This window comes from Notolabrus celidotus, chromosome 13 (assembly GCF_009762535.1).
Source record: "Notolabrus celidotus isolate fNotCel1 chromosome 13, fNotCel1.pri, whole genome shotgun sequence".
Classification (NCBI taxonomy): Eukaryota; Metazoa; Chordata; class Actinopteri; order Labriformes; family Labridae; genus Notolabrus; species Notolabrus celidotus.
In genome coordinates this window covers 9,976,752-9,995,540 of record NC_048284.1, presented here as the reverse complement: position 1 = coordinate 9,995,540, position 18,789 = coordinate 9,976,752, and the positions used below count along the sequence as shown (strand labels likewise).

At 39.0% G+C, this 18,789-nt stretch overlaps 1 protein-coding gene across 3 annotated transcripts in view; it reads left to right on the top strand.

Annotated features, from left to right (window-relative positions):
- Positions 1–18,789, top strand: part of reps1 (RALBP1 associated Eps domain containing 1) — a 33,098-nt gene that overhangs the window by 2,071 nt on the left and 12,238 nt on the right. For all 3 annotated transcript variants that reach the window (XR_004633549.1, XR_004633548.1, XM_034699681.1), the window contains exons 3-11: positions 4,934–5,057; positions 10,202–10,431; positions 11,143–11,305; positions 12,794–12,924; positions 14,348–14,510; positions 14,608–14,671; positions 15,168–15,322; positions 17,809–17,930; positions 18,339–18,419. Coding sequence is in view for 1 of the 3 variants with exons in the window: in XM_034699681.1 (XP_034555572.1) it covers positions 4,934–5,057; positions 10,202–10,431; positions 11,143–11,305; positions 12,794–12,924; positions 14,348–14,510; positions 14,608–14,671; positions 15,168–15,322; positions 17,809–17,930; positions 18,339–18,419 (1,233 nt within the window). In the remaining 2 variants the exon portion in view is untranslated. The remainder of the gene's footprint in view (positions 1–4,933; positions 5,058–10,201; positions 10,432–11,142; positions 11,306–12,793; positions 12,925–14,347; positions 14,511–14,607; positions 14,672–15,167; positions 15,323–17,808; positions 17,931–18,338; positions 18,420–18,789) is intronic.

The following is an 18,789-nucleotide window of genomic DNA, read 5'->3' as shown; positions in this document are numbered from 1 at the left end:
CTGTCTTCTCACTCCATTAAATTCACTCATGATGGGCTTACCCAGTGGAAATGTAGAGCCAGTGTCACAGTGTCTTATCAGTCAGTGTGATTTATAAAAGTTGTTATCTGGAGTGTCTCAAAAATGCCACAACCCAGCCTTCACACAGACCCTGAAGAGACAAATCTATCCTTTTCAAATGGCAGATTATGATGTTTTTGTTCTGGTTATGAGGTCAGGCTGATATGAGGGAAAGCTGCAATGTGCTATAACATTTAAATCCCACAATGACAGCTCTACTTGTGGTTAATACGTTGATATTGTAGTGAGGATTGTACTCAAAATCAAACAGTTCGTATGTCAATATGCTTTTCTGCATATGTTTGCTTTGTGCTTGCGTTTGTAACGTCTCTACAGAATCCCAAACACTTCTAAATGCAGAAGTGTTGTTTTTTTCACCAAAAGGTATCGAAGACCACATTTTTTTAATCCTCTCACCTTCTACCTCAATCATAATAGCTAGGGATGTAACGATACACCGAACCCACGATTCGATTCCAATCCCGATTTTTGGTTCACGATACCATTCACTCACGATTCTCTGATTTTCGAGAAAACTGGATTGAACTCAGAAATTAAATAACTATTATTTTATTTAAATTCTCAGATATGGACAGTTGCAATATATATTTTTTCTCATATTTCTTTGTAAACAAAGTAATCCTTTTTCATTTTTAAGGTAACTCAAATAAAATCACTACACACTTTTTTTCAGCACCTTGCAAAAAAACTAAAAATGACTACACAAAAATACCTTGTTGGAAAATTTTAGAACAATTATAGAGAAATGGAAAGTGAACAATTCCTAAATTAAATCTTAGATATTAAAACAAATAAGGTTAATCTCTTGGAATTAGGGATGTAAATTTCAAGTATTTTCTGTGATTGATCTTTTGAAATGTTAACGATAAATTATTGTTTAGTCAATAAAAAACCTTGGACGTTTTTCCATGTCAGAATAATGCCAAATGGTTTTTTTTCCACTAAATCAAATTTACCTTCATGACACAATGTATATAACTGACGGTATTAAACAGCTATGGATCATATTGAGGTATTCAAAAATTTTATCACGCTGAATATCAACGTGAGGAGCAGGCTTATAAATAATCTCTGCAGACATACAGTCATAAAAGTGAAGGCTCAGACTTCAACATGTGGATTTATTGCAACAGGACAACTCAACAGAATCATATTTTAGACTCACACTGTCCAGTTTTCGGTCTACTCGTTCTTATTGAAAAAACATAGCATTTAAACGCGTTAAGGTGTCAGCCGGGAGCGCAACCAGGTCAGAACTAGTCAGGCGGCGGAGAGAGAAAGCGCTCGTGGAGACCTGTCACTCAGCTGCAGCCCCCAGCTGAGAGTCTCCACCTTTAGTCAGCTGATTCTGAAACATGCTTTAAACTTAAAACACCTCCAGAGCGTGCGCAAGAGACTTAATGATGAACAAGTGGAGTATAATGCAGATAGTGCCCTCAACTATTTAAAAGTAATATACCGATACTAATTTTGTTGAATCGATTTTAATCCACCCTTATTTGTGTTGATTTTTTTTTTACAGATTTAGGATATATCCTTACATCCCTAATAATAGCTAACCTTATCTTTTCAATGAACTAGACACAGTTAATCAAAAGGGAATGAAACAGTGTCTCAATTATTGTTGCACATCTTTTACAGCGCGTGTATTTGACATGTCCACACAGATATAATAACAGTGGGATTAATTATGCAGTAACAGTCACCAAACCAGGACTCCCACCTGCTCTGTCTGCTAACTATGACTTGTTGTGAGTATCCAATCAAACTGCAGCAGCCCCTTTTTTCAGTGACTCCAGGTCTCTCTGCAGGCTAATATTTGCAGTTAGTGAGTCAGAACCCTTTTCAAGGTCAACAAGGGGAGCAGTGTGGTGGGAGAATTAGGCACTGTTGTCATCCTCTGCTTCCACAATGTACACTGTGCAGATAGTGGCCTGTGAGAGGCACACATACAGCAGCTACAGTGTCGTGTTGTAACAGGCGGAGAGAAGTGACTGGTGCTTCCTTTGTGTCCACACACACTCTCAGAAGAAGTCCTTTGTCAGCAGGAGAGGGATCAGTCAGCTGTGGCGGGCTGTTGGTACAAAAGGGCTCACACTTAAGGAGACATGTTCATGTTATGAAGTGAGACTACATGAGTATCAAACTTGCTTTAAAAAAAACATACGCTCCCGTGTGTGGCTGTGCACTTTTGAAAGATTTTGTCGTTTATGTTTTGCTTCCAAATCTCCCATTTTTTGGACTAATCCCGCTCAGCCTGACGTCAAGAACTGAAACAAAATATGTGATAATCAGGCTGATTAGCGGTCGGACACATTGAATGTCTGCCAATGAACAGAGTTAACAAAAATGATACTTAGAAGAGATTACATTCATGCACTTGTGGATTGTGATTTCAAGTTTTGTTAATGCTTTCTGGTTTAAGTTGACCTCAAAAGAGTTTATTTTTCATACTTGCGCAGAAAATGGTGTTGTGATGTTGGACGTTACAGGAACAAGGATGAACACAAATGGGGCTCTTATTGTCCTCACTGCATTTACAGTAATCCTTATACTCGATTACTCAAATTACCTAATGAACGTCTACTCACAATTATTATTTTCCACTCTCGTAGTTGTTGTTCTCCGTGATGGTAGCTTGTACTCCGGCTCGACAAACGCCACCAGCTCTTTGAAGCCTTCTGCTTCCATAAAAAACTTAATGGGAGCATATCTCCAGTGATGTGAAACTGTCTGTTATCTGTCTCTGCTGTTTTCTCCTTGTGCTTTAAGCTCATGTGGTTAAGCATCAAACTAGTATTTCTATGGTATGTAAGTTTAACGCCACATATCTTACACTGCACATTAACTTCATCGTTTTTTTCTAAGTACTTCCAGACGTCACTTTTTTTAAACTGACATGTCGAAGGTGTTGCAGACGGTTCTGTATTTGTTGTGCTTTTGCTTTCGGTTGAATAACGTGTTCTTAGAGAGTTGCGTAGCTGCCGTAAAACAGTTGTTTTTGCTGAAATCTGGCTCAGTGTGTACTAAAGCTGAAGCCGTGGCCGGAGAAGTCATACGTTTGTATCCTGTTAATTACTTTCCTACCTTGTGTATTCAGTTAGGCAAAAACAAAAAGCACATGGTCACACATGTAACGCTGTATGAGTTCAAATTATGTTGCCAGGTGCGCGAGTAACTAAATGCTACTCGAATAATGGGGTTAACGGCGAGTACCTGAGTACTTGAGTATTCGTACCCATCCCTAGTTTCTAGGTGCTGTGGAAATCATTTATGTCCATAGAAACCATAGTGATGCTGAAGCAGTTTCACTATCAGTTTGGCCGTTGTTTACTTCCGCTTTTCCAAACCAGAAATCCAGCGACATCTGACCCAGCACACTGCGAAACAGATCCAACAGAACAGTCTTACTACATACTACCTTCAGACGCAGTATGCACTCAGACTTTTGAACATCATGTCACCAAGCTTCTCCAGTCCCTTTTATTCAGCTAAGAAATGTTGTTCTCTAAAGATCTCTACCTCATACTTAAGGAGGACTAACTAGGTTTCCAATGTTCAGATTTGTTTTATTAACAAGGTGAGATCAGGTCAGAAAATCCAGGACCAACCACTTTTATTTTCCCTCCGTACATGGGGCGCCTCCTCTACCAATTGATCCAAACCGACACACCCAAAATCTGCTTTCAACAAGTTTTCAACATGCTTAAATACAGTTGTAACATCACGTCAAAAACCCATTTTGTCTTATAGTTTTGATGAATTGTTTATTTTATGGATGAAAGGAGGACCAAATGATTACTGTATCAGTGTTTTTTCAAAGTATTTTCCTGATATTGTAGTACAGCAATGTTACAATTGGTCATTTGCAGGACAAGTGGAGGTAGGAATCACAGGGTAACTCCGATAGGATGTGATGCTCAATATATTGTCAATTATTATTATTTTTTAAAGGGGGGTTGGTTGATTGTTCTATATATATACCTTTTTGGGGGGCTTTTACACCTTTATTTTATAGAGAGGACAGTGGATAGTGTTGGAAACTGGGAGAGAGTGGGGGAATGAAAAATGGGAAGGAGGCCGCAGGCTGGCTTCGACCCGGGCCGCCTGCTACATGGGCGCGCAACTTAACCAATAAGTCAAGTCCGCGCCCTATATTGCAAATTATAACAATAATTTCACAATATAGGGATTCTGAGATCATTAATGGTTGCAATAAAACAACATAATTACACATCATGATATCACTCTGATTGACTAAAGAATGCAAAATGTCTCTAAAAGGAGACGTGCAGGATTGTTGTCATTGGCACAAACGCAAAGAGTCTTGAAGTAGTGACACAGTGAGTCAGGTTGGAGCAGAAACTTGTTGGGCATGCCTTATTATTTCAAAAATGTTAGATGGTGTCAGCAATACCATGATTGTATCCTGTGAGTCAGAACATCATCATTGTGTATTATTGAGGTGTTACGTATTGTATAGATTCTTAACATACACCACCCTAGCTGCTTGAGTTGTTTTGTGAACGAAAGCATGTAAACGCCATCAGCTTGAGTTGGTACATTTCTGGATATGTTTTCTGCAGTGTGTGAAGTTTTTACAGTTTTGTGACCACTGAGAAGAAATCCCTGTACTGTCTTATTAAAGGAAACCTTACATGCTAGTTGTATATGGTTTGTTTTCTTGTTTAACTCTTCCTCTGTATGTTCAATTGTGAGTTACCAGCTCTCAGGGGACAGATGAGACTGCTCTTTCTTTCTCTTTTTCAAATAAGTGCCGATATCAGGGTCTCAAGTGAACACAATGATGCTAACTGTTACTCTGTGCCCTTGTGTGTGTGTGTGGGTTTAGATCACAGAGCTCTGTGGAGCCACTCGGCTGGGTCACTTCGGGCGGAGCCAGTTCTACATCGCTCTGAAGCTCATCGCCATCGCCCAGTCAGGTCTGCCTCTGAGGGTGGAGAGCCTCAACTCTGGTGAGCTTGATCTTACTTCAGAACCAGCTCTTTGTGTTTCCAGGCACTTCAACATCCTCCTTTATCTTTACTTTTTGAAATTACATCTTTATATTTAAGGAGATCACAAGACAGGAAGTGCAGCAGAGTAAGAAGACTTAATTTCGGATGAATGCAGTCCTCTAATAAATGATAAGCCCTAGATTAAGAAGAATATAACCATGCCAGAAACAAGTTTTAATACTTAAAACTTCAGTCTTGTTTGCTTAAAAAGTTCAGTAGGTTTGTAACCAGATTAAGCCATTGATCTTTGAGTGGGTGGTTTGAAGTTGGTCCCATTAGCCCACATATCAAAATGTCCTCTTAGCAGGACAATGAATCCCAGAAGGTTAAAAACACAACAACTGTATTGCCATAATACAAAAAAAACCCACAACAAAATCTAGAACATCTTCACCTTAAATTCTTGACATTCAGGTAACCACAGTAACGCAGCAAATATGAATTCAAACATGATTTATTGTACATTAAAAGGGTATACTGCATGGTCAGTAATGTATAACGCAAAGTAGATCATTTATATTACAAAATAGATCATGTTTTCTGCACAGTCCATAATGTCTGTTGCAGGGCAGATTATGTATCGTACAGTAAATAACACATCACACATATCGCAGCAGATCATGTGCATTGCACGGAAGATAATGTGTATCACCCAGTAGAATGTTTATTGCATGGTAGATAGTGTACACTGCATTATCGTTTTTGTTCATTGCACAATAGATCATGTATTCGGCACAGACGATAATATAAACCACACAATAGATAATGTTTACTAGACTTTGGGTAATGTTGGTTGCAGGGTAGATAATGTATATCGCACAGAAGATCACATATATTGCATCGTTGATACTGTTCATCGCACAGTAGTTAATGTTCATTGTTTTGTCGATTCTATTCATTGCACACTTGATAATATAAAACACAATAGATCATGTTTGTTGCACTGTAGATAATGTATAATGCACAGTAGATAATGTATATCGCATGGTATAACATGTATAATGCACAGAAGATAATCTATATTGCATGGTAGATAATGTATATTGCACGGTAGATGATGTATATTGCACAGTAGATAATGTATTGCATAGTAGATAATGTATTGCATAGTTGATCATGTATGTTGCATGGTAGATAATGTATTGCATAGTAGATAATGTATAATGCACAGTAGATAATGTATATATGAATGGTAGATAATGTATATTCGACGGTAGATAATGTTTAATGCACTGTAGATAATGCATTGCATGGTAGATAATGTATTGCATGGTATATAATGTGTATTGCATGGAAGATAATGTATTGCATGGTAGATAATGCATTGCATAGTAGATAATGTATTGCATAGTAGATAATGAATATTAAACAGTAGATAATGTATTTTGCGTGGTAGCTAATGTATTTTGCGTGGTAGCTAATGTATTATACGGTAGATAATGTATTGCATGGTAGATAATGTTTATTGCACTGTAGATAATGTATTGCATGGTAGATATTACATATTGCGCGGTAGATGATGTTTGTTTCACAATAGATGATGTTTAATTTATGGCTGATAATGTTTATTTTTATTTTTATTTTTTTTTATTTAAACTGTATTTTATATGCAACGGTGCAAAGACATAAAAGTGCTTAATATTAAACAGAACGTAAAATTTAAAAAAAGGCAGTTTTTGAAAGCAATAATCAAATTAAGTTATCCGGTATAGACTACCTTACACAAAAAAAAGAGTTTAGAAAAAGGAAAAAAAAAAAAGGGCAGTCATCAGTAGATAATGTATACATAGCAATATTAAACACATATTGCACTCAAACAGAAAAATGTATTGCACTAGTGGAAATGTGATTATTGCACAATTAGAAGTAGGGGTGAGATAATGCACTGAGACATGCCATGTGCGTATACAGATAACTATCTGTGTGTTTGTGTGGGCAACAGCGTTATTATCTGTTACATATTCTAGCAGTTTTTTATTTTTGTGATCAGGTGCTCAACAATAAGAACAGTTACTACCAGCTCTCTGTTTATCTTGTCACGAACAGTGTTTGCAGTCTAAGCGCTCGGGGGTTTAACTGCAAAATTGCAATTTTCTGTTTGTCTTTGGTGTGACTAGTCTCGAAAAACACTGGGGAGATTTCACAGTCTTCAGCTGCATGAAGTTACTTGTGGCCTGAAAATGTTGCAAAACGAAGTAGCTGGAATGATTTCATAATTTGATGAAATATATAAGGAAGTAGAGAAGCTTCTTCCTCCTGTTAGAATGAACACTGTGCAAAACTTTGTGCTGATTTTTAGATTTGGGGATGTTTGAATCTGTCTCATAACAAAGATGAAGCTGTCTGATGAGGAGAAGTTGAAAAGAGAGTGTTTCCTTTACTATTTCACAAGCTTGTGTGTGCTGATTATGTGTAGAACATAAGCACAGTGTGTATCATGTTGCTGTGTGTTTGGTCTGCTTTGCTCACATAGATAGCTTGCTTGTGTATCTTGATAAATTCTTCACATTTCAGTTTTGTATGCTTTAGTTGGTTTTGGAGCTGCAGCTCATAATTAACTTCATTATTGATTAGTCTAATGATTATATTCTGCATCGTCTAGATGATTAAGTGTAAGAAACTTGCACGATTCAAAACTCCTCAGAGGGTGAAATCATGTCTGTTAATTGCTTTTTTTATCTTACAACATGAAATATATTTGACTTGCTATCATTTAGAAAAACCCAGCGAATCCTTAATATTTGAGAGGTGAAACCAGCAAACATCCGTCCCTTTTGCTTTAAGAATGACTAAAATAATGATTGATTGTAGATATAGGAAGCAGTTGTTTTCCTTAGGGATGAAAAATCCAGTATTGAGTAAGACAAAATGGGTTAAGAAGCTGCAACACTCCTACTTCAGTTTGGCTAATTATTACATTCCCATTCATCATATGCATGCTCAGTGAGTTTTCAGCAAGGACATTTGCTCTCCTTAAAAAGTTCTGCATTCATTTCTGTCTATTTTGTATGCGTTGCACTTTATTTTGTCGAAGTCTCATATGATTTTCATCTCGCTCGTTTTATTCTTCTTTCCCGTTGCTTTATTTTGAAAGGTCCTCTGTAGAAAAGGTCCTGGAACACACTGTACAAACTAGATAAGAATCAGATTCCATCAACTTCCATCAGTTTTGGAGGTTAAAAGCAAGAACAACACGACCCACCCAAACCAGTAAAAATGTCAAGTGTGATTACAGACTACTTTTATTTCTTTTGTCTTTGTTTGAAATGAGAGAATAAATATGAATAAACCTCAAAGTGGAGTTAAATGCATGAGAGTTTGTTGAGAGGATTGTTTTTATTGGTGATCCGTTTTCTAGTTTCACCAAAGCATCTCCAGAATAATACGTCAAACACAGTGTGTACAGCCGTTCAAGCACATGGTGTTTGAGTAAAACTCATAGACAGTAGAGTTAAAGAACACGAGCAGATAAAAGTTAATTATCAACTAGGGATGCAACAATTAAAGATTTTGGTGGTACGATTATTGTGAGAGAAATAATCACGGTTTCACGATTATCCCGATTATTATGCAGCTGACTCGTATCATTGATTCCTCCACAGGTTGGAGGTGCATTCAGAGATTAGCGTGTTTTGTTTTCGGACACAGGTGTCATCGGGACTGTAAAGGCAGATTATGAATGAATGTGTGTGTGTGACCTGTGTCTGTAATTAAGGTCGTACGGGGTCACTGTCTATTTAAGGTAGGAACCTTTGTTGTGTGGTTGCGTGTATGTTCGTCTGGGAAATGTCATGTTTTGGACACTTTTGGAGCTCATGTCACGAAAATAAATGGACTGAGAGTTCAACTGGCAAATATGACTTGGACTTTAATTCATCAAGCACGGTAACTCCAGCGCATCATATAGGTATTCCAGGTGCAGCGCCTCAGTGGCTTAAAGCTTCGATTAGCCTCTACAGGGACGACCTCACCTGTAGAGAATAAAAGAGACGCACTCTGCGGAATGTTTATTAAGTCCCTTTTTCTTCTTGTGCCTTTTTGGCAGCGCCTTTTCTGCTGCACTGGATTGATTTTAATAAAACGCTGCCAACACGTCATTTTAATGTTGCAGTTAAAAAAATGAAAGCAGTGTTCTTTATGAAAACACATCTGACTCTGACAGGACCTGGGGTGGTACGGAAATTAGCGGAGGAAGCTGCCTCGCACTTTTAAATCATGGAGAAACTCTGCACAGGTGTCACTCATTTTTTGTTTACAAGTTATGCCGAACATCATGTAGCGGTCTCTTTTTGGCAGAGACAGTAGGAAAAACTTGGTGTAGCGGAGCCTTTAATCCTGACATCCCTATTATCAACTAGTCATCCAGCGTAAAGAAGCTGCAGCAGTGTCTCCAGAAGCATTCAATGCATGTTTTTACTATTACAACTCATGAATCAGCTTTAAAGAATATAGAAAAACATAATAGGTTTGGTTGTTTAACATATTATTATAGTTTATTTTTTGATAAGAAGACTGTCTCTTTAATATAGGTTTGTGTGTGGCACAGACAGTGGGAGGAGTCAGTGGAAGCTAGACTGGTTTGGAGTCGCATGGTTTTTTACCGTGTCCTTCTAGAGTTTTGCTTAATATTGTGGAATCCTGCATCATCTGCCAAATACTTGGATTTGTGACACTGATGGAACATCTAAATAAATTTGTTTTAGTTTTTACAACATTGAACGGCTCACGAGTGGATGATTGCTCTGGATGCAACAGGTGTAAGCCAGGACTCCAGCTAGCGATGCAGTTTTGTCTGTTACACTCATAATAAACATAGCTAATTGCAACAGGATCAAGCTTCCTCTCTAGGAATTCTGGGAAATGTTGTCAGTGAATAAGTACAGTGAATATAATGATGGAAAGTGGCCTCAGTGAAAAATCTCCAGTCATCAGCAGAGAATAATTCCTGAAATCCACCAAACATGACAGGCTGATGATCCCTCACAGTCCTGGTGTAATGTGAACCTGATCTCAGCCTCCCAGCTAACTCCATCAAAGCGCCTGAAAATCAATGTGAAACTAATCTGTCCGTTAATCCTGCCAATGGATTCCTGTCTCTCCAGTCAAAGACCTGCCGCTGCCCAGGTTCGTGGTGGGGAAGAACGAGGCGGAGGCGAGGCACGCGGCGCTGTACCAGGACACAGATAGTCAAGGGCTGTACCCGGCATCCGCCACCGCAGTAATACCCAGACCACCAGGGCGGGGGCACCAGAACAAGAAGGGTCCACCGACAACCACTGCACATCCTGTCCATGAAGTGATCCAACCTCTGGCTCCCAGTGTAGAACCTCAGGTGGGTTATTTTACCTCCAGTATGTGGACTTGACATCGTTTAAAGACAAGCTACTCTCTTTTCTTGAATTAAGTCCTGCAAAACCTGCTTCAAATATAACCACAACTGTTATCTGTCTTTTGGGAAACATTGTACACACAGTTTGTTTCCTCCTGCAGCTGTCATCACAGATATGTCACTGTTGTGTTTCCTGCTCGTGTTTCTCCCTCAAATTACTCTCTGACATTTCTGCTGCTGTTGTTCCTTTGCTGAAACCAGCAGCAGTGTGTTCGCTGCCTGTCAGTCATGCGGACCTCTTCCTCTACAGTTATCTGTTATTTGAATCTCTTGCACAATGCTCACTCGCTGGCTGCTTGAACATGCCATATCAGTGATGAACAGATTAGACAGAGCTTTGAAGAAGCGTTAATCGGCTAGTTTCTGTCCCAGTTTGTCGGAGTGGTCAGGATAGAAATCTTTCAGTATTTGAGATGGCATCAAACAGTTTACACCCGCAACATGTGATGCCATATCACGAGAGTGATGGCTCAACTTCTGCAAACTAAGATTCACTTTCTTTATTTGTCAGATTTAGATTTACAAAGATTGCATTTCTGTAGATCGTAATGCACATTACTTCAGCAGTTTTTTACACAAGTACTAAATAAGAAATGTAATTCTGCTTTTCTGCATGTATATTTCATGCATTTGATTTCATTTCTGTGTCACCAGCCCGAGCCAACATCCCCGGTGGTCTCCCCTCACCAGTCTCCCCCCACCTCCCCTCACTCGTGGAGGAAACACAAGCGGCAGCACAGCGGAGGAAACGCAGACAGACCGCCAGCGGTGGCTGCGACTGGAGCAGTGTGGACGCAGTTCAGAGAACCTCAAGCGGGTAAAATCCACTCACCCACTGCTGCAAAATAAAAGCGTATTAATTAGAGAAAGTACGCCTGACTTTAAGAAATGTTTCCTTTCACTAAAACCCCAAACCTGCTGCACTAATAATAATAAAAGACCGCAGTTATGAACTTCTTGTTGGCTAGGTCGTCCATGTTTTCTTCTTGTGTGTGGAATCACAACGCTGCCTTTCATTACTGTTGCTGGTATTCTCTCCTGGCCTCATATTTCTTAGTAATTATTGGCAATTTTGAGTCAATAATAAAAAATAAATATATATCAAACGCTGTTTTTAAAATGTAATTTTTGGAAGGTTTTCCACTCTGAGTTGACATTAAAACATATGTAATTCCAAATAATTCATTTAAATTCATTTTTTTCTGATGTTAAATAAACACAGCTGTTAGAAGGCAGCTATATTTAGCTTCTCAAGGTTTGTTTTTATTAGCAAATCACAAACTTTGCAGTACAGGTCCAATATCAAAACATATATTGATGTGTTTAAACAGAGAATTAAAGAAATTAATTAAACCTAAAAAATATATATATATTATATATATGTATATATGTATATATAAATAACAATGACAATAATAATAAAATATAATTAAATATTAATGATATTAATGATAAATAAATTAGATTATTTAATACATAAATAGATAAATAGATTGATAAATAAATACCTAAACAAATAAATAGAAATAAAAATAAAAAGGAGACAAAAATATATATACATATGTCTGCATGCATACATGCATGTGCATGTATATGTATATATGTACACATACATACACATCTAAGGGTACAGATTCTGATGATGTATTTCTAATGAAGGTATAAAAGGTCCATTAATAGGCAGCTATATTTGAACTGTAATGGAAACCTTTGTCAATATGTATTAACTGACAGCCGGACTGGATCTGAGTTGCAGAGGCCAGAGGAGTCTGGGTTTAACTCCATCCACAGCCAGAGACAACAACATCCACAAAGTACATTTGTGACAGTTGATGAGAAAGCATAACAGAACAGTTGATGCCAGTTTTGACTCGCAAAGAGTCAGCACAGAACATGTTGGTGTGTGTTTGTGTTACTTCCTGGTGTTTGCAGCTCGTACATACACGATGTTTGCTGAGACTGTCGGTTGCAGCAGTTAGTCATAAGTGGAACAAAAGCGACTTCTGGTCTGTGCCGTGCTTTCATCAGCATGAAATGATGATTGTTTACCAGAAAGAGACTTTCTGATTCCAGATGCTCATGTGTCACAATTTGATTCTATGAGAGACAAAAAAAAAAGGGTTTTATCTAGAAAAAGAGCTTTTAAAGTTGCACAACATTTGATATTTCCTAATCTTTACTTCTGATTATGATGTTTCATTTTGCTTCCTTTATGAGGAACACTTGGATTTTGAAAAGTGCTCTACAAATAAATATTATTTTTGTAACAGGACAAAGGTAACCTTCCCTCTCCTCCTCCCTCCAGCTCCAGTAGCAGCTGACGGCATGTGGTCGTCTCATTCGCCCCCGCCTCCCAGTCAAGAGAGTTGGGTCAGTTTCACAGCGGACACCCCGCCATCCAGCGCGATCCCAGCCATGCATCCCTCGTCAGTCCAGGTAGAGCAGCAACACCCCATCACTGTCTGGATTTTACTTTTCTTTAACTGCAATGTAGCTTCATAATGGATCACTTATCATTGAGGCATGTGTTAAATTACAGCATGACACATGGATCCATAAGAGATGATACAAAAAGTCATCAGAATAAAATCTTAGCGTTATGACCATGTGTTTCATAGCACATCACATCAGGTTAAGCTGAAGGGTCAAGGCTCTCTGCACCCTGATGCCAAGCGTCGTGTGATTTTTGGTATCATAGCTTGAGTTACTGAATTTGTCAGATTGAGACGTTTGAGCCCTGCAGTATTTTTAGCTTGGGTGCTTCCAGCTGATAGACTTTGGTCTGCCTCAGTATTGAAAAAAAATTGAATTAAGGTGCAAATTATTCAAAGTACAAACCATTCTGAAAATTGAGACTAGTTTTATGGAATCTTGAATAGTTCTGTTGTCCAGTTGCAGTTTCATATAAATAAATCTATGGTAAATTCAGAATATGAAAAGATTATGCCCATGTTAGTCAATCAATCTTTATTTGCATAGCGCCAAATCACAACAAACATTATCTCAAGTTGCTTTACAAACATAGGAGGTCTAAACCGTACTCTATGTCAAATTATTAACAAAGAACCAACATCAAGACAGGATAAGACTCAGTCTAATCTCATCTTAATCCACCATGAGCATTGCACCTCACAGTATTTAGCTAGTTACAGCAGCAAGGACAAACTCCCTTTAACAGGTAGAAACCTCGAGCAGAACCAGACTCATGTTAGAATCTGCCTCGACTGAGTTGGAGTTGGAAAGAGGGATAGAGGAGATGAAGAGAGAGAAATGCTGTAATGGGCTATTACTGTAAATAATGGCCCATTCAGAGCATGATCCAGCAGTTTTTTAAGGTTGGAAAAATAATCAAATTCTGATGTGGTGGCTGGGGTAGCCATTTATTTAGCTTGAATCACAATCAACCTTTCATCTTCAAGTTTGTACCATCATGACTGTTCATTATTTTTCTGGTTTCATGTCAGAGCATATCTGAAGGCACATCAATAGACATGATATATCATTGATGAGCCCATATGAGGTTGATAACTGTGAGGAAATTGTAACAACTGTGATCTAGAGGGAGAGAGAGAAACCCAAACTGAAAGAGAGAGATTAAACAAACCAAAATGGAGGCCTTCCTGTGCCTCTGCTGCTGCACCTCTCTTGACGTCAAGATAAATGAGTTGTGACATCTGATTGCCACAAGAAGGAAGGATTTCTTGTGGCGCTGTGATGCATCGTGGTGGTGGCAAAGTACTGCAGAACAGATTTGTGTGTGAGAGTGCAGCAAAGCCACAACTCTTGTCCTTATAATGTATTCATTTCCACAGTTCCTCTGCTTCATGTTTCTGTAAATGTTCCACGTTGTTCCTCGTAGGAAAGCACAACGATACGAACGGTGGCCTCAGCAGCAACAACCAATGAGATCCAGAGACAGTCCAGCGGCTATGACGATCCATGGAAGATCACAGATGAGCAGAGACAGTATTATATTAACCAGTTTAAAACCATCCAATCAGACCTCACAGGCTTCATACCGGGTAAAAAAATGCAGATACACTCACGCACACACACAACAAGATTCGTCTCAAACTGGATCGCTTGTTTTAACTTCTCTTCACGTACTTTTTGTTCCAGGTTCAGCCGCAAAGGAGTTCTTCACCAAATCAAAACTACCGATTTTAGAGTTGTCACATATTTGGTGAGTTGTCAATCTCTATCTCTGCTTGTATCTGAAGTTGTGCACTTCTTCTGAACTTTTGACCCTCCCCATAAAAAGTATTATTTAAGATTACACAAAGTGACCGCATAAAGTTGCATCAGCGCTGTCATTAAGGATGCCTTTGAAAGATTATTAATTTCCACATTTGTTCCACTTGATGTGGACAGCCGTGAAATGCAATAATAATGAAGTAGGCTGGAACCAATCACAAGCACTTGAGTTATTTTGTTTACACTCGCTTCTTGCGGTGTTATTGATCTGGTACTCTACGGTCCTTTTCATGTAATTGCACAGCCATCAAAATGTGAAAAGTTAAGGGAGGAATATTTTCAATCAGTCCAGTGTTTGTGCTGCGTCTTCTCTAGATGCCCACAAGAGCATGTGAAGTAAATATCTGGATAAACAAAAGCAGACTTTGTTCTTAAAAGATGTTGGGAAGGTTGATGTCTCACACATGTCTCATGTGTCTTCACAGGGAGCTGTCAGACTTTGATAAAGACGGAGCTCTGACCTTAGACGAGTTCTGTGCTGCCTTTCACCTGGTCGTGGCCAGAAAGAACGGCTACGACCTTCCTGAGAAGCTGCCCGAGAGCCTGATGCCAAAGCTGATTGACCTGGATGACTCAGCAGGTATGCAGCCTCTCTCTCTCTCTCTCTCTCTCTCTCTCTCTCTCTCTCTCTCTCTCTCTCTCTCTCTCTCTCTCTCTCTCTCTCTCTCTCTCTCTCCCCCTCCCTTCTTTTTTTTGCTCCCTCTCCCAGCTTTAGGCCTCATAAAACCTGGAAGGTAACAGCACTGCAGTGTGCAAACTTGCAGTGGTTGTAGTTCATTTTTATAGGTTTTTTTCTGATGTTATTTCCATGATGGAGCTTCTCTGTTCTCTTATAGCTCTCTTAGTGCCACATCCACCCCATAACTGACCACAGTCGACTCGTCTGAACTTTCAGACACACATTATAACAGGAAGTCACGATTATTTCCAGTGTAGGTTACTGTTTCCTTTATTTAAAGAGAGAGGTGTTTTTTAGAGAGTAGAAACACGTTAGTCAGAACTGTTAGTCTCTTTTTGATTTTCAGATTCCATTTAAATCATTTTTTAAGGCCTGGCTTGCCAGTTATAATACTTCAGGAGTGTTTGGCGTCATTTCTCAGCTGTGCTGATGCCAAAAAAGACATTTCTAAAACTGCAAGTGTTCATTCTGAAATTAAATCTTTAGGCAAGCAGGCTGTCCTTTCCAATGTTTCAGTGACCTGCTTACAGAGAGTGGAGATAATCTCCTAATCTTTGAAATATATTAAAATACCCTGCCTTTTGTTTACAGGTACATACACAATATTAAAAGTAAACAAAAAATATTGATTCAACCTTTTATGTTGTCACTGGAATTACAGATCAATTAACTAGTTATTTATATTTGTATTAATGTAGGCCCAAATGTTGTCATATGTTGTGTCTAAGCTGTTGAGCAGCCACTTGCCACTAGCTGGGGCTGTATCTCCTGTTAATGCTACTGCCATAATAATAATAATAATAATACACTTTGTTTATATAGCACTTTTCTTAACAAGGTTACAAAGTGCTTCACAACAAAAAAGCAGAGAAATACAAAGCATAAAAAAACGGTGAAAACGGGGAAGAAAAAGACAGAAGCCAAACAAGACATCTGAATGCAGAGCAAATTAAAGAATTAGGGGTGGAGAAATGGCTTCTTATATAAAAATGTTTTTAGTGAGGATTTAAAAGCAGTTAAGGTTGTGGACTGTCTAATCGTCTGTGGCAGGGAGTTCTACAAACTTGGAGCTCTGATTGAAAAGGCCCGGTCACATTCTGTTTTCAGGCGGGATCTTGGCACAACCAGCAGAGATGCATCCACAGACCTGAGGGGCCGCCTAGGCACATAGAGGGTTAAAAGGTTGCTTAAATAGTTTGGTGCCTGTCCATTTCAAATTTTAAAAGTAATCAATAAAAAGCTCTGTCTGATACAATGCTATGATGCTCAACTACCCAGATGTAAACAAACACAGAGGACAGATGGCATCTTGTAGCAAGGAGCAGTCTAGCAGTGTTTTGATCCAGAAGATGGAGATAAAGTTGTATGCAGGTTGTTTTAGGTTAAAGTGACCAAGTGATAACCACTTGACTTGTGCAATGCTTAACCAGTGCAGACATGTCAATGTTAACTTGCGAGGAAGATCAAAGGCTGGTGGTGCTCGCTTTGCTAACTTTAGCTACACTCTACAAACCAATTTGACATCTTTAATCCTCAGACACTGGTCCTGTGTTTAACTGGGTTGAATAAATTGTGTTCAGTTGTGTTTTCTTACTTTTGGACTCGTGGGTTGGTTTAAATTGGTGTGTCCAAATAGGAAATTCAGAACAGCATTCCTCCAAAAATGCTAAATCTTCAACAAAGTCTGTTATTTTTTCTACACAGCAACTCATACAAACCAAGAATGTTTAAAAATGTGCGATAATATAATCTTATCATCATATTTTTCTGTTCTATGTTTTGAATGCTGTCTTTTCTTGGGGTAACAAATTTGATGTCATGATAAAGGTTTCAAGACTCGATAAAAACTTTTGCTTAAGTATTTTGAAAGTGCAGGAAATGTGCTTGAATGTTATGACAAAGCTGTAACACCCATAAACAAAATCTGTGAGTAAGTTTAGGTGTGACTAATGCGAACACTTGGTGTCAAAGTTTGACAAACTGAGATAAGTCAGCAGCCTGAGTCACTGTTAACAGCACACTTTCTCATGTTAGCCATCTAGCTAACATTAGCTGTCTTAAGCATCAAGCTCTGGACGCACTAGACCAAATTAAACTTATGGCCAGATGTATGCAGATAGGGTGAGTTTTAAAGAAATGACTGTTATTTCTTCTATTCAGAGTCGCATAGCGTCCCTTTAAAAACCAGACTGTTGGTAAATATTATTGTTCCCCCCATAATTAGAACAAACATTGTGATTCTAAAGAAATAGACCCTAGGACACTTGTGGGAATAAGATATCTCAGATTATTTCCTACACTTTGTTTACTGTTGAGCTACTGGTATTGGCGTGTTTGGCTTTTGTTGATGGATCTCGCTAACGTGTGTCTTAATGTTTCGTGTGCAGAGGTCCCAGAGTCGACCGCCGACGTCGGATACTCGGGCTCCCCGGTGGAGGTCACCCCCAACAAATCTCCCTCCATGCCTTCACTAAACCAGGCCTGGCCCGAGATGAACCAGAGCAGCGAGGTTCCGACATGCACACACGACCATTCTCCCCTTTTTGTATTTTCACAGTTAGCTCCATGTTTGTTTGCTTTCGCTGCGTTTGTTTCATCATGATTAAGCGCTCCGGTTAAATCTGGTTAAAGTTGCTTTTCCTTCATCCATCCATCATGATTCGATCCATTCTCAAACATAATTCCTGATAATCCAGCACCTCTTCTCTCACTCCTCGGACTGTGGTGGTAGCCTGCTGTTCTGTATCACAGTCAGCCATGTTTGTTTTGTCCTCATGCTCGCTGATGATGTTGCATCGCCACCTTGTCGGCGATGCCCCATCACAGTTGGAGGCTCGGGCTGATGATGTAAATGTGTGATGTCACTGCACTGGCTGACTGACATGTTTTTTTCTCACTGTCTGTCTGTCTCCTGCAGCAGTGGGAGACGTTTAGCGAGCGCTCCTCCAGCTCACAAACTCTGACCCAATTTGACTCTAACATTGCACCAGCTGACCCTGTAAGTCAATCACTTAGTATGCATGGTTTCACCATTAATGGACAGACATTAACCCTCTCTATGATATCTCTTTCTCTCCTCTCTCTCTCTCCCTCTCTCTCTCTCTGTCTCTGTCTCTCTCTCTCTCTGTGCATGATGTTCTTTCAAATTGTCGTCTGCTGCCTCAGCAGTGGTCAGTGTGTGTTGTGATTTGGCTGGCTTAGCTTCTATTGGACATCACCTTTTTTCCTACAGTGACATCCACCAATCACTAGAGCTTTTGCAGAAAGTGAGAAAAACAATGTTTCCACATTGGGTATAATGATACTTTTATTTGTATTTATTTGTATGTGCTGTAAGTAATCTAATCAATGGTTTATTTAAGGTTACT